We start from the raw sequence: 12416 nt of genomic DNA on the forward strand, positions 1-12416 counted from the left end.
AATAGTCAAGTAATTAATGAAATTAATAAATGGAAACTCGACCTTTTAATTTACCTGATTTATTAATTCCAGCTGCTGATCAAAAGCTATTGATATCTGAACTTGATATTTTATCTCATATTTATAAAAGAAATAAAAATCAGCATTCTTCTTCGAATTATTGGTCACATATTAATATAATTTATAGAAATTTGAGAAAAATTATAAATAGTTTAAGTTCTCTTAATAAAATTATCAATAAGGATAGTAATAAAGATAATCGTAAAGATATTAGTAAAGTGATACACAAGTATAATAAAATCAATGACAATCTAATAAACCAGGTCTTATTTTTTAAAAAAAAGCTAATCCCTTCTTCTTATATCAGATTCCATGGTGTAATTAATTTAGGTCAATTTATTACTCTCGGTTTAACTTTAATAGCCATCTTGTCAAGATTATCACATATTTTCAATAAAATTCCTTTATTTAAATTCCTTTCTTCAAACTCAACCAATTTAATTAATAAAGTTGATCAAATTAACCAAGATAATCAGATTAATCAAACTGTTAATAATAATGATGACATTGGTGAAGTTCTATCTCCAAATGATTTGCAAAATATAAAATCAATTTCACATTCTAACATCTCAAATATTCCTGCTATTCCTGCTATTCCTGGCGAAACTGTTAGAAGTAGGAAAAGAAAGCTTGAATCTGTCTCTAAATCTGATGACATTGGTTCAAAAAAAGTTAAAATTGCATCCTCCTCAATTCTACCCCAAAATTCAAAAACTCCTTCAATTTCTTCAAAGAAAGATAAACAGAAATTGAAAAAAAAGAAATCAAAATCAAAGTCCAAAAATGTAATGGATGATATCTTCGGGTTTTAAAAGATTCTGTTTTTTCTTTTTTAATGTTTTCCATTTGTACTACAGTTATTTATGGTATGATAAATAAATTAAAAGAAAACTTCATTTTTGTGTATTTTCGTTATGTTCAAAAAAAAAACCAAAAAAAACAAGTATAAATATCAATTGAGATATAATTGAGCTCCAATTTGAATAAGATACTTGACACTATTTTGCTATTAAATTTTATATCCATTCTTCAATATTTTTATAATTAATTAAATATATTAATTATAACACTTTTTATTCCAACATGCTTTCATTTGGTTTTAAGTTTATAAGTTTTCTCTTTTTTTCAAATGCATTATTAACAGTGGCAAATGCTCAAATTCGTATTGATTCCTCAGATGATATTGGATCAGAAAGATTATTAAAAAGTAATCTTGGAATATATAATATCGGTAATAATAATAATAATGGAAATGGAAATGAAAAGATTGTTTATATAACTGTTTCAGAAAGGAAAACTATTACTGTAACCAAGACTGTTACAGCCCATATTGAAATCCCAACTATTACTCAAAATAAGAATCTAAATTCAAGACATGAATTAACTTATATCACAACCACTTCAATTTCAAATAGTTATGATGATGATCGTAAAAACATTAATTATGATGATAATGATTATGAAAGAGGATTTGATAATAATAATAATAATAATAATAATGAAAACGGTAATGGTAATGGTAATGGTGATAATATTAATAATAATAATAATAATTTATTTATATCAAGTTTAAAAGATCCATCATTGTCGACTGATTTGAATTCAATTCCATCGACCACAGAAAATGAAATAAATACTCCCACAGTTAAACAGCCAGATGTATTTCATGGGTTTCCTGATGAATTTCCTAAGCAAAATCCTATTTTAAAACCTATTGAATTTAATCACTCCCAACCAACACATCCTGAACCAATTAAATCTGTTCCAATTGAAACAAATCCAGTCGATTCTAATCCTGATTCAAATTTTGATTCAAATCCTATTGATTCAAATCCTGATTCAAATCCTAAATTGGATAAACCAGATTATCCTGCCCCACAGGTCCCACTTCCAATTTACAAAAATAAACAGGTTATTAATTCAAATACTTTAGCAGGAAATAACCAAACTGCTGGTAGGTTATATCGTTCAGGAAATTATCCAGCAGGATCCGAAATTCCTGTAGGCTCAAATAAAATAAGTGATAAAGACAAAAATGAAAACAAAAACAAAGACAAAAACAAAGACAAAGACGAAAACGAAAACAAAAGTAACGAAAATAACATTGATAACAACAACGAAACCGATAAACAAGCTGGTAACGGTTCGGAAAACGATGATAGCAGAAATTTGAGAAATATTGAACAAATTAACGCTGATATCATAGACAGTGGAGGCAATAGTCTTACGATTGGGCCCAATGTTGCAATTGGATTTGCCATCAGCTTGGTGATTGGTTTTCTAACCATTTAAAGTGGATATATACTTTATCTATAGTTTATCTTTAATCTCTTTTTGTTAAGTATACTGATTGTGGAATCAATCTGAGCTGCAGTTACAGAAGCACGAGAAGAAGAAAAGGAAGAAGAAGCACCATCTCTTTTCCTGCACGTGCCCGAGATGGTGGAGATGCTTCCGAAAGCAGTGTCATCGCATCTCCAGAGGTTATCACCTCTTTCTTCCCCATTTGCGCCATAGTTTGATCTAGCCATTGAGAGCTGTTCTAGAAAGCAACTGTGGGCCTTTGGTTTTGCGAAATTCTCTGTGCTATGAGCGAGAGCTGGTGGGGATTTTCTATTGGACAAGGGCTGCTGGTGGGCTCAGAACAATAATGTGTGTTGCACGATATCGACCTTGAAGTAAGGGTTTCTCTTAACTGGCGCTGCTGATTAGCGATGTGCTATCTCCAGAGATGTGTCGAGAAAGCTTCAGATCACTCTGGGATGGGCTGGAGCAGGCTATATAAGAAGCCTGGCAAGTTCTTGTGTTTTCAGAGAAGATGGTTGTTGGTCTCTGCAAAGTAGTTCGGTGAAGATGGTTTACGTAGAGCAGGATGTTCCAATTGATACTGATATCGCTGTCTTGCGAAACAAATTTGTCCCAGATCTCAATGTCAAGGAAATCGATGCCAAATATAATCTTCGTCAATTTCCAAATCTGCCACCTACTCAGGAAAAGCTAGATGTGTTAAAACTCGAGGTTATTGATTTAAGCAAATACAAAGAGGGTTCTGAGGGGCTTGAAGCAAGAAAGGAACTAGCTAGTACATTGGAAAAGGCCTTGACAACCTTAGGCTTTTTCAATATCATCAACTTTGGGTATCTGGATGAGGATTACGATTATCTTGCCTCCATCTCCCAGGGGATTTTGGAACTACCTCAAGAGGACAAATTGAAATACAGATCAGGCGCACTAAGATCCGATGAGGAAGATCGAACAAAATCTCCTGGTGCAGAAAAAGGCTTTGGTTTCAAACCAAAGGGCTATTGGAACGTTAATGCAAAGGTTCGAGACAATATCGAGTTTTACAATATCACAGATCTCGTCCAAGATCATTTAATACTCGATCCCAAAAAGAAATATCCCGAATTAGTCAAAGCCCATCTCCCAGAAATATTAAACTATTATCGTTTTTTGCATTTCAATGTATTAAGAAAGGTTTGCAGTTTGTGTGATATAATCTTACAATTAAAAGAAGGAACGCTATGGGAAACCCATTTCAAAGTGTTTCAAGGTGACAGCTACAATTCTAGTGGGGGATTTGGTAGATTAATGGTATACCATGGCTTGACAAAAGAAGAATACAAGTCCACTCACAACCAACAGTTAAGAGGACATTCTGATGGAACAGGATTCACTTTTATCAAGGGATTCGCCGAGGTTTATGGGTTGCAAATCAGAGACTATTATTCTGGACAATGGAAGTATGTCAAACCAATTAAGGAAGCCTTGTGTGTTAACATTGGAGACTCGATGGAGTTCATTACAGGTGCATATTTCAAGTCTTCCATCCATAGAGTTGTTGCACCTCCAGACGACCAAAAACAATTCAAAAGAATGATGGCAATATATTTCTGTGGGCCCTCGTATTCCTCGATTCTTGATCCAGAGCACTTGAACTCACCCAAGTTGAAAGCCTTGGGCATCAACAAACCTGAGGAGTGGGAAAGAATCAACTACTATAAATGGTGGGATGAGAAAGGAAGGTTGTTTGGCAAGAAAAGTATCAACGACGTTGAGGGAGACGAGCCCAAGCCCTTCAAGATGTTTGGGAGACTAGCAGAAAGATGGCACCAAGTCGACAAGAGCCAGGGAATTGTGGTTTGAAGCTATGATTTGAAGCTATGATTGAGGTATGTAGTCTGAAACAGTATGTAGAGCAAATTCAGTACCTGCCTCAGTAGAGGAGTAATGCGATATTTCCTTCCCGAATAACCCAGTGTAGAGCAGTTTCAGAAGCAGTTTCAGAAGCAACTTGAAGAAGAGCATCGTCGAGTAGCCTCCAGCAGCGTTTTGAGGTTGAGGAAGCGACTGCTTGAAGCACACAGTAAAGTGGGTTTTGCTTTGCCATTTGTAAAAGAAAAGAGAGTCGTTTTGATGAAGATTTCTTTGGGCGTAGTTAGCTATTTATTGGATGTGCTACCAGTCTCCAGTTGTTCATACTCTTCTACACTCTTCATTAGTTTCTGTTGATTGATTAAGAGTTTTTCATTCTCACAGAAATTTTCTCGTTTTTTTTCTCCTTTCATTTGTACTTGGGTGCCTTCTTTACCTTTATTTTCTCTAGAATTGACCACCAATTCTTAGACTTACCTTTTTCTTTCTAATCAATATTAATTTGGAATTATTCACTGATTGGTTGCGATTTTTGTTTTTTTTATAACTTTTTGACGTTTTTTTTTATCCCTTCACTGTTCTACTGCACAAATAAGTTAAGGGTTTACAAAGCAGCAACAATCACAAGAAAAAAAAACAGCAGAAAAAAAAAAGGAAGATTCATAGGATTGCAAAATAATAAAACAATCAAATTATATTCAAAATGGCTGAAGTAAGTATACAAAACAAAATTATATATGGGAATTGAATTTCAATTCAAAATCATTATGATCACAATAAAGATACATATTAACATTTTGATTACTTTTTTTTTAAAAAAAAAAATAGGTTAAAAGAACAGTTAGAATAACTACTACTCAAAATATCATTGCTGAAAAAACTACAGCAGAGGTAGATTATCCATTAAGAAGATGGTCAATTGAAATTACACTCTTAGATCTTAATGGCAACGAAATGTCTGCCAATATATTTGATAAAGTCACCTATGTTTTGCATCCAACTTTTGACAATCCAACTAGAAACTTCAAGAAACCACCTTTCAGAATTGAAGAACAAGGATGGGGAGAATTTGATATGAAAATCATATTTCATTTATCTGACAAAGCTGGTGAAAAAAAGATCAACCATGATTTAAATTTCAAACAAAATAAATATATAAATGATCATATTTTCAATCTTCCTATTTCAAAACCAAAATTTGCAAGACTTTTGTTAGACAGTGGTCCAGTTCCAGGCTACGATAGTAATGGCCATAATATCAGCAATAATACCAACAGTTCTTTCAATAATAACAGCATTAATAACAAAATTGGAAATCCGCTGATTAATAATGGAAGTTCAGCTATCAACAACAGTTTAGCTGATTTCACTACTGTTGGTGAAAAGAGAAAGAATAATACATCTGACTTGAAAAACAAAAAACAAAAGACATCAGCATCATCATCAAGCAATTTTAATAGCAATAATGATATGTACAAATTAACAGCAATGAAAGGTTCTGTTAATTTGGAAAAATTGGCAAATGGTTTAACTAAACTAACTGAAGATGAGTTGCTCAGTGTTGTTCAAATGGTTACGGATAATAGAACTCAAGAGATGACTGTCAATAACAACACTGCTGAAGGCGAATTTACAATGGATCTATACACATTTCCTGATGCTTTATTAAAGAGTTTGTGGGAATATATTAAAAAGAGAACTGACGTTTAACTGAAATGAAATGAAATAAAATAAAATAAAATAAAAAATTAAATAAAATGAAAAAGAAAAACGAAATACCATCGTTTTCACTATTATTATTAGTAATGTTACTTAATACCTATTGATTGATATCTATCTATTTTCTATTATCTAATTATATCTTATATCTTATTACTACTTATATCTTATATCTTATTATGACTGATTTATTACATCTAAAATTTGTCTTGTTCTTTACTTTATATTTTATTCTTTTTATATATAATGTTTTTTCGTTTTTTGATTTTTTCTTTATATAAAATACAAAATGTTTAATAATGTAATTTTTTTGCTTCTTCTGTTTCTTCTGTTTCTTCTGTTTCTTCTGTTTCTTCTGCTTCTTTTGCTTCTTTTGCTTCTTTTGCTTCTTTTGCTTCTTCTGCTTCCCGAAATGGACAGCAGCAACAAAATGGTTTACCGTTGAAAAAAACAACGCACTTATCAAAGCGTCTTCAAAATCAGCGCTCTCACGCACGTACCTTTTGACGCATTTCTACACGCACCTTCTCTCAGAACCAAAAACAGAAAAAAACATCTACTAAACTTCAAAATCGGCAGTGACATCATTTTCTCTGCTGACTCACTGTTTCAAATGACAAAAAAAAAAGTTTTCCAGCTGATTTTTCGAATTTATATTATTATTAATGATTAATATTCATTAATATTTGACTGTAATTTCATTATCATATCATTATAGATTGAATCTGGCTGTTTTAAACTGTATTTTTGATAAGCAAGTTTTCTTGAACTGATATCGGTCTTGTTTATTATCGTGTTAATTACAGTAGATACAGCAATTGTGGTGATTGTGATAATCGTTTTAATCATATTAATGTTTGTAGCAAAAAGTATAAAAAGAATAAATAATAAACAACTTTTTTACAATAGGTTTTCTATTAGAAGAATATCCAAGATTATAAAACCATCCCTCAATAGTGAATATAATATGAATAGTGTTAATAAAGATCTTAATAACAAGAATATCGATAAGAATATGAATATGAATATGAAAATGAGTGCAAATGAAAATGAAAATGGAAATGAAAATGAAAAAAAAAATGAGAATAACAATGCAACCTTACAATACGGATTGAACGAAAATTCAAGTATTAATGATTATTTAAGATTGAATAGAAAATGGTCAATAAGCAAAAGAGAGGTTACAAATGATTTGTTATTCAAGACAACAGCAAAGGGTCAGTCACCACATACGTTATGGATTGGATGCTCAGATTCTAGATATAACGAGGATTGTTTCGAAGGAGTGTTGCCTGGAGAGATTTTTACATTTCGAAATATTGCCAATATATTGAACCATCCGGAAGATATTTCGACAAATTCCATGTTAAGTTTTGCCATAAACAAATTGAAAATCAAGAAGATACTCATAGTTGGGCATACTGATTGTGGAGGAGTTTGGGCATCATTAATGACACATAAACATGCCAACAACAATTTATCGGTACATTTGAACAAATGGTTAAAACCATTAATTGAATTGAAGTTTGAAAATGAAAAAAAACTAGACGAAATTAAAGACCCAAATGACAGATGTGCTAAACTAGTCGAACTAAACATTAAAAGCCAGTTGAAGTACTTGATCCATGAAAACCATGATTCAAAACTGGCATACAATGAAAGAAGAATCGAGATTCATGGATTGATATTCGATGTATCAACTGGATTGTTATCGCCAGTTTATCTATAAATATGAAAAAAAAATAAGGAAAATAGGAATTAGAATAGAGAAAATACAAAGTTTAGTCAAGCAGCATCTACAGTAGGCCTTGAATTAAAACTGCTTAAAAATGATGACTACTGGAAGAAGATCAAAAACTATAGTTTGTTGTCGTCTGTTTTTTGCAAAGTTCGGGCTTTTACAAATTGGTGGTTTTCTTTTTCCTGTTCAGCTCCCCATGTATAGTCGACCAAAAATCAAAAGGTTTCCACAGCGTTCAATGATCAAGTCGCTGATTAGCTTTGGTTTCTTTTATTTTGCAGTTTTGACAGAATAACAAAACGGCTTGGAAAGATTCTCTCTGTCTTTTTTTATGTGTACTGTCTACTTTTTGTCTATTTTTTTGTCTGCTTTCTGTCTATTTTCGTTTTCCTTTTTCTTTTGTAATTACTAATATTCCCTTCTTATTCGATAAAATCGAAAAATGACTTAAGGCCAGCACAGCGGATACTGTTGCGCGTTCTGCATTAGGAAGCAGCAGCAGCAGCAGCGCGACGGTATTTTTGCCTTTCAGATCCCGCCAAGAGTGGTGTCTGGACAAAAGGGATTTGAGGTCAGAGCTTTGCCGCGCAATACTAGCCACAGTAGCGCAAAAGCAGTTTATCCGGCTGACACAATAGTGGGTCTGGTGACGGCACCTATTATTTCGGAGTATGAAAACACACGCCAGAAGACATGTGATTGCATCTGTTCTGCACAACAACGCTGTGATCAGTATAGACACGAAAAAGCTCCCGGTCGCAGCCGACGGCGAGGCCTTGTGTGATACTCTCTTAGGTGCTTCTGCCATTTGGTGATACCTTCTTAAGGACTCAACGTCTTTGCTCAAGCACTGCAGCAGATTTGGTTACAACTGCCATGATCAAACTGGCTAATTTAACTCTTCTATTTCCTTCAAATCCCTATTAATGGCTTGTTTGACGAGTAAAGAGTAGCTCCAACAGCCAGTGAACTTGAGACTGTGTGCTCTAAATATAACAAGACTGTAGTGGTTGAGGTTGATTATAGTTGCTTGTTCCGTTTTATTTCGAGAATGATATTAACTCAATGTCCTATTTGGTTCAATCTCCATTTATCAATTTCAATGGTGGGAATTTGAAAAGTGGATTGAAATAATGAAATAGCTTTGATGATTATAACCATGAATACCTGTGTAGAAGAGTTTGGTATAAATATCTTTGATTATTCTCTTAATTATTTGAATTTTTTGTTGTTGTTTTTCTTCATTTTATTCTCTTATACAGTATCAATCAAATTACTTATTTAAAATGCTTTCAATTTATTCAAACCAATTGATGGCCAATCAATTGCCATTGATTCTCAAAACAGTTTCAATCAGCTCATTGAAATCGATAAACCATTTGCCCATTCGATTATCGAAATACGATGTTTCTGGTAAAAGATTCACAACTATTATTGCTGAACCACAAGCTAGTTTCAAAGGCACGTCTAAAGATTGTATTAAACACGATTCAGTTCACTCATTAAACAGTCAAAACCCGGATGTTTTAGTTAATCAAAATGAAGAAATATTAACTCCTCCTGCTTTCGACCATCCCGCTTTCACTAAACAGCAAATGGAGTCAATCACATTTGAACATCGACCAGCAAAGACAATTCGTGATAAAATAGCTTTATTAGGTATTAAGACTCTTCGAACTGGATTTGATATTGTCACAGGGTATAAGCATCCTAAAAATAAAGAAGAACAATTAAACCCAGGCATATTTGCGATGACACCTGAAAAATGGTTGACTAGATTTATCTTTTTAGAGAGTATAGCAGGAATTCCAGGTATGGTTGCAGGTTTTTTAAGACATTTGCATTCATTGAGATTATTGAAAAGAGACAAGGCGTGGGTTGAAACATTGTTGGACGAAGCGTATAATGAAAGAATGCATTTGTTAACATTTATTAAAATTGGGAAACCGGGGTTGATTACTAGAAGCATTCTTTACGTTGGACAGGGAGTATTTTGCAATATCTTCTTTTTATGTTATTTGTTTTCTCCATTGACATGTCATAGATTTGTTGGGTATTTGGAGGAAGAAGCAGTGGCCACATACAGTAGGTGCATTGAAGATATTGACTATGGATTGTTGAAAGATTTTGAGAATTATAAAGTTCCTGAGATTGCAAAGAGTTATTGGCATATGGGAGAGAATCCAACCATGAGAGATTTAATATTATATATTAGAGCAGATGAAGCCAAACATAGAGAGGTGAATCATACATTGGCTAATTTGAAGATTCAAACAGGAAAAGATAGAAATCCCTTTGCATTAAAAGTGAAATGTGATAGACCTCAGCCAAGTCATAATTTGGAGACCCATAAGGGTAAAGGGTGGGAAAGAGATGAAATAGTCTTATAAAATTGATTATTAATACTAACATTAATTTTTGTTATTTTGTTTATTTGTTTTATAAAATTTTATGATTTTGATGATTATACATAGCTAGTTTTTTTAAAAAAAATTAATTCATTCATACATTAGTACATACATATATAGGTACATCTTTATAAAAATTTCTTTTTTATTATTATTATTATTATTATTATATATTCAATATATATTGAATAATATATAGAGTTATATATATATATCTTTAATTGATAATTGATTTACATATCTCATATCTTTGATTAATGTAGGTGAACCTAAAAACAAACATTGAGAAACAATTAATAAAGTTTGACCAATCAGACGGATAGAACCAGGTTTGTGGAAACAATGGAAATGAAAAACCAAAACCGGAGTAAATTTTTATTAATAGTTAGAGTATTAAGGGCATTACTGTTGAATGAATGCGATAGATTGAATAGGATGTTTTCATTAAGAGTAGTTAAATTTAATAGGAATCAATTTCTTAAACTTGGAAATTTGAGAATTGCTAGATATGAATCCAACGGAACTTACAATGAAACAATTAGCAGATTTAAAGAAGATTTAAAGAAATCAATGATCAAGAAGGATGCATTAAGGAAAACAGTTATTAAGAATTTGTTATCGGACATTAAGAATAATGAGATTAACAACAACGAGAAAAACAAGATGAATAATGAATTTCAAATATACGACGTGATTCAAAAGAGTATAAAGAATCATGAAGACTCGATTTTGGAGTTTGAAAAAAGTAAAAGAGAAGATTTGAAAGAAGTTGAAATGAACGAGTTGAAAGTTTTGAGTGAATATTTGGAGTCTCTCCCGGTTGCTAAGAAAGAGGATATTGATTTAAAGCTTCGAAAAATCATTGAAGATTTGGCAGCTGAGGATAAAAGTGGGAAGTTTCATATTGGGAAAATCTTCAGCAGCAAGGCAATTCCATGGAAAAATCTTGAGGAAGAGTGGAAGGCATCTTTGAAAGCTGTTCAACACAGTGTTGTTGAAATTCACAAAGAAATGTTCCCCGGTAAACCCAAAGGCAGTGCCTGAGTGGTTAGGTGCTGGCAGAAGAAGCTGTGGTGTAGATTTTATTGAAACTGGGCCAAACCCAACACTGTTTATAGATGTCAAATGTATATAGGAAGCAGAACCAGGATCCTTCTCGTGAGTCGAACTGCCCACAAACCCCTCCACCACACACCAGTACCACTGCGCCACAGAAGCTAGGCCAGTGCAGCACAGTGCATTCTGATGGTGAGATGCTCGCAAAAAGCCGCTTTACCCCAGGTTTTTGCTGTTTCTTTTTGGTGCAAAAGCTGGAGAAGCAGAGATAGCAGAGACAGCAGAAGCAGTGCTGGAAAGCTGGTTCCAGGGCTGACGCTGCAATTGGCCGCAGAAGAAACAGCTGCGTGGACGAAAACCGAGACTCAGGGCCTGGGGTAGAGGTGGGGCTGGAGAAGAGGTCCAAACCCTTCTTTCTTTACACGGCGAGACTTCGAATTTGCTTTTTTTTCATTTGAGTAGAAAACAATTAAGTCTCAAATGCGAAAGTGCTGAAAAGTGCTGGAAAGTGCAAAGTGGTGCTAAAAATTGATCCACCTCAGGAAGAACCTCCAATCTCGTTTTATGTCCAGCTCTGAGTGGTGGATTTGCTGATCTTCTGCTGTTTATCGTCCTGTTCACTCTGGAAATATTCTTTTCTGCAAACCACTCCATCGAATAATTATCTACCCATTATTAATTATTCTTTCTGCTGTCTGAGAAGCAAATCGTTTTGGTTGTTTCGTTATTGTTTTTTGATTTGGCTTTTCTTTTTATTTTATTTTATTTTATTTTATTTTAATCTCATCTCATTCCTTTATCAGTTCCATTCTGCTTCCTTCACTTTTTTATACTTTATCACCTATATATTTTTAATACCACTCCGATACCTATACCCATCCTGTTTTTTTTTTTTTTTTTTTACTTTTACTTTTTGTTTTATTTTTTTTTATTCAATCCTGTTTATAACGTCATCATTAAAGATCCACATTCTATCTCACCATGACAAAAAAATTACCTCCACATTTAAAGCAACAAAGAAAACCGATTCCTAGAGCCTGTAGTTTTTGTCATGAAAAGCATTTACAGTGTGATGTTGGTCGACCCTGTAAAAACTGTTTAAAGAGAAACAGAGGCGAGAGCTGTAAAGACATGATCAGAAAGAAATCAAAATACCTATTCGATATCAATAATCTAACTAGCTCCAATATCCAATTAACTGACAATTCAACCAATCTACCAAATTTATCTGCTTTATCAAATATCCCAACTCTATCAAATTTCAACTCCATCATGGA

General features: G+C 33.1%; 11 protein-coding genes across 11 annotated transcripts in view; 9 read left to right on the forward strand and 2 right to left on the reverse strand.

Annotated features, from left to right (window-relative positions):
* Nucleotides 1–29: 29 nt before the first annotated feature.
* On the forward strand, nt 30–872 carry RMP1 (Rmp1p; the record flags this gene model as incomplete). Its single annotated transcript, XM_020191894.1, has 1 exon — nt 30–872. The coding sequence occupies one exon, from the start codon at nt 30–32 to the stop codon at nt 870–872; it is 843 nt and encodes a 280-aa protein (XP_020046419.1).
* Nucleotides 873–1007: 135 nt separating this feature from the next.
* Nucleotides 1008–2632, forward strand: ASCRUDRAFT_156633 (uncharacterized protein). Its single transcript, XM_020189360.1, has one exon. The coding sequence runs from the start codon at nt 1144–1146 to the stop codon at nt 2350–2352; it is 1209 nt and encodes a 402-aa protein (XP_020046420.1). The 5' UTR covers nt 1008–1143; the 3' UTR covers nt 2353–2632.
* Nucleotides 2633–2913: 281 nt separating this feature from the next.
* On the forward strand, nt 2914–4206 carry ASCRUDRAFT_71156 (Clavaminate synthase-like protein; the record flags this gene model as incomplete). The annotated part of the gene is made up of 1 exon (XM_020191895.1): nt 2914–4206. One exon carries the CDS (start codon nt 2914–2916, stop codon nt 4204–4206), a length of 1293 nt encoding a protein of 430 aa, XP_020046421.1.
* Nucleotides 4207–4562: 356 nt separating this feature from the next.
* On the forward strand, nt 4563–6074 carry TAF14 (TATA-binding protein-associated factor TAF14). Its single transcript, XM_020189359.1, has 2 exons — nt 4563–4927; nt 5044–6074. Exons 1-2 carry the CDS (start codon nt 4919–4921, stop codon nt 5923–5925), a joined length of 891 nt encoding a protein of 296 aa, XP_020046422.1. The 5' UTR covers nt 4563–4918; the 3' UTR covers nt 5926–6074.
* A 50-nt stretch (nt 6075–6124) lies between these two features.
* Nucleotides 6125–7217, reverse strand: ASCRUDRAFT_76627 (uncharacterized protein). The gene is made up of 2 exons (XM_020193553.1): nt 7168–7217; nt 6125–6848 (listed from the first exon to the last, which is right to left on the reverse strand). The coding sequence occupies exon 2, from the start codon at nt 6781–6783 to the stop codon at nt 6604–6606; it is 180 nt and encodes a 59-aa protein (XP_020046423.1). The 5' UTR covers nt 6784–6848; nt 7168–7217; the 3' UTR covers nt 6125–6603.
* NCE103 (carbonate dehydratase NCE103) lies at nt 6615–7909 on the forward strand. Its single transcript, XM_020193554.1, has one exon. It carries the CDS (start codon nt 6968–6970, stop codon nt 7661–7663), a length of 696 nt encoding a protein of 231 aa, XP_020046424.1. The 5' UTR covers nt 6615–6967; the 3' UTR covers nt 7664–7909.
* Nucleotides 7721–8130, forward strand: ASCRUDRAFT_76629 (uncharacterized protein). Its single transcript, XM_020193555.1, has one exon. It carries the CDS (start codon nt 7764–7766, stop codon nt 7968–7970), a length of 207 nt encoding a protein of 68 aa, XP_020046425.1. The 5' UTR covers nt 7721–7763; the 3' UTR covers nt 7971–8130.
* A 515-nt stretch (nt 8131–8645) lies between these two features.
* Nucleotides 8646–10316, forward strand: ASCRUDRAFT_76630 (alternative oxidase). The gene has a single exon (XM_020193556.1). The coding sequence runs from the start codon at nt 8962–8964 to the stop codon at nt 10063–10065; it is 1104 nt and encodes a 367-aa protein (XP_020046426.1). The 5' UTR covers nt 8646–8961; the 3' UTR covers nt 10066–10316.
* Nucleotides 10317–10400: 84 nt separating this feature from the next.
* On the forward strand, nt 10401–11260 carry AIM41 (Aim41p). Its single transcript, XM_020193557.1, has one exon. It carries the CDS (start codon nt 10426–10428, stop codon nt 11125–11127), a length of 702 nt encoding a protein of 233 aa, XP_020046427.1. The 5' UTR covers nt 10401–10425; the 3' UTR covers nt 11128–11260.
* Nucleotides 11261–11523: 263 nt separating this feature from the next.
* ASCRUDRAFT_76633 (uncharacterized protein) lies at nt 11524–12003 on the reverse strand. The gene has a single exon (XM_020193558.1). The coding sequence runs from the start codon at nt 11791–11793 to the stop codon at nt 11590–11592; it is 204 nt and encodes a 67-aa protein (XP_020046428.1). The 5' UTR covers nt 11794–12003; the 3' UTR covers nt 11524–11589.
* A 51-nt stretch (nt 12004–12054) lies between these two features.
* The window catches only part of ASCRUDRAFT_91944 (Zn(II)2Cys6 transcription factor domain-containing protein), a gene marked incomplete at its 3' end in the record, with an annotated part of 2186 nt that continues 1824 nt past the window's right edge, over nt 12055–12416 (forward strand). Inside the window, exon 1 of the mRNA XM_020195092.1 lies at nt 12055–12416. This exon is cut by the window's right edge and continues 1621 nt beyond it. Within this exon, the coding sequence (XP_020046429.1) occupies nt 12121–12416 (296 nt within the window). The 5' untranslated portion in view covers nt 12055–12120.

Source organism: Ascoidea rubescens (genome assembly GCF_001661345.1).
Source record: "Ascoidea rubescens DSM 1968 unplaced genomic scaffold ASCRUscaffold_9, whole genome shotgun sequence".
Lineage (NCBI taxonomy): Eukaryota > Fungi > Ascomycota > Saccharomycetes > Ascoideales > Ascoideaceae > Ascoidea > Ascoidea rubescens.

Excerpts from the sequence above, each read along its gene's own strand:
- ASCRUDRAFT_76630 (XM_020193556.1), top strand. The coding sequence starts at position 8,962 with ATGCTTTCAATTTATTCAAACCAATTGATGGCCAATCAATTGCCATTG.
- AIM41 (XM_020193557.1), top strand. The coding sequence starts at position 10,426 with ATGGAAATGAAAAACCAAAACCGGAGTAAATTTTTATTAATAGTTAGA.
- ASCRUDRAFT_76629 (XM_020193555.1), top strand. The coding sequence starts at position 7,764 with ATGATGACTACTGGAAGAAGATCAAAAACTATAGTTTGTTGTCGTCTG.
- ASCRUDRAFT_76633 (XM_020193558.1), bottom strand. The coding sequence starts at position 11,793 with ATGGAGTGGTTTGCAGAAAAGAATATTTCCAGAGTGAACAGGACGATA.
- ASCRUDRAFT_76627 (XM_020193553.1), bottom strand. The coding sequence starts at position 6,783 with ATGATTAAAACGATTATCACAATCACCACAATTGCTGTATCTACTGTA.
- ASCRUDRAFT_156633 (XM_020189360.1), top strand. The coding sequence starts at position 1,144 with ATGCTTTCATTTGGTTTTAAGTTTATAAGTTTTCTCTTTTTTTCAAAT.
- NCE103 (XM_020193554.1), top strand. The coding sequence starts at position 6,968 with ATGAGTGCAAATGAAAATGAAAATGGAAATGAAAATGAAAAAAAAAAT.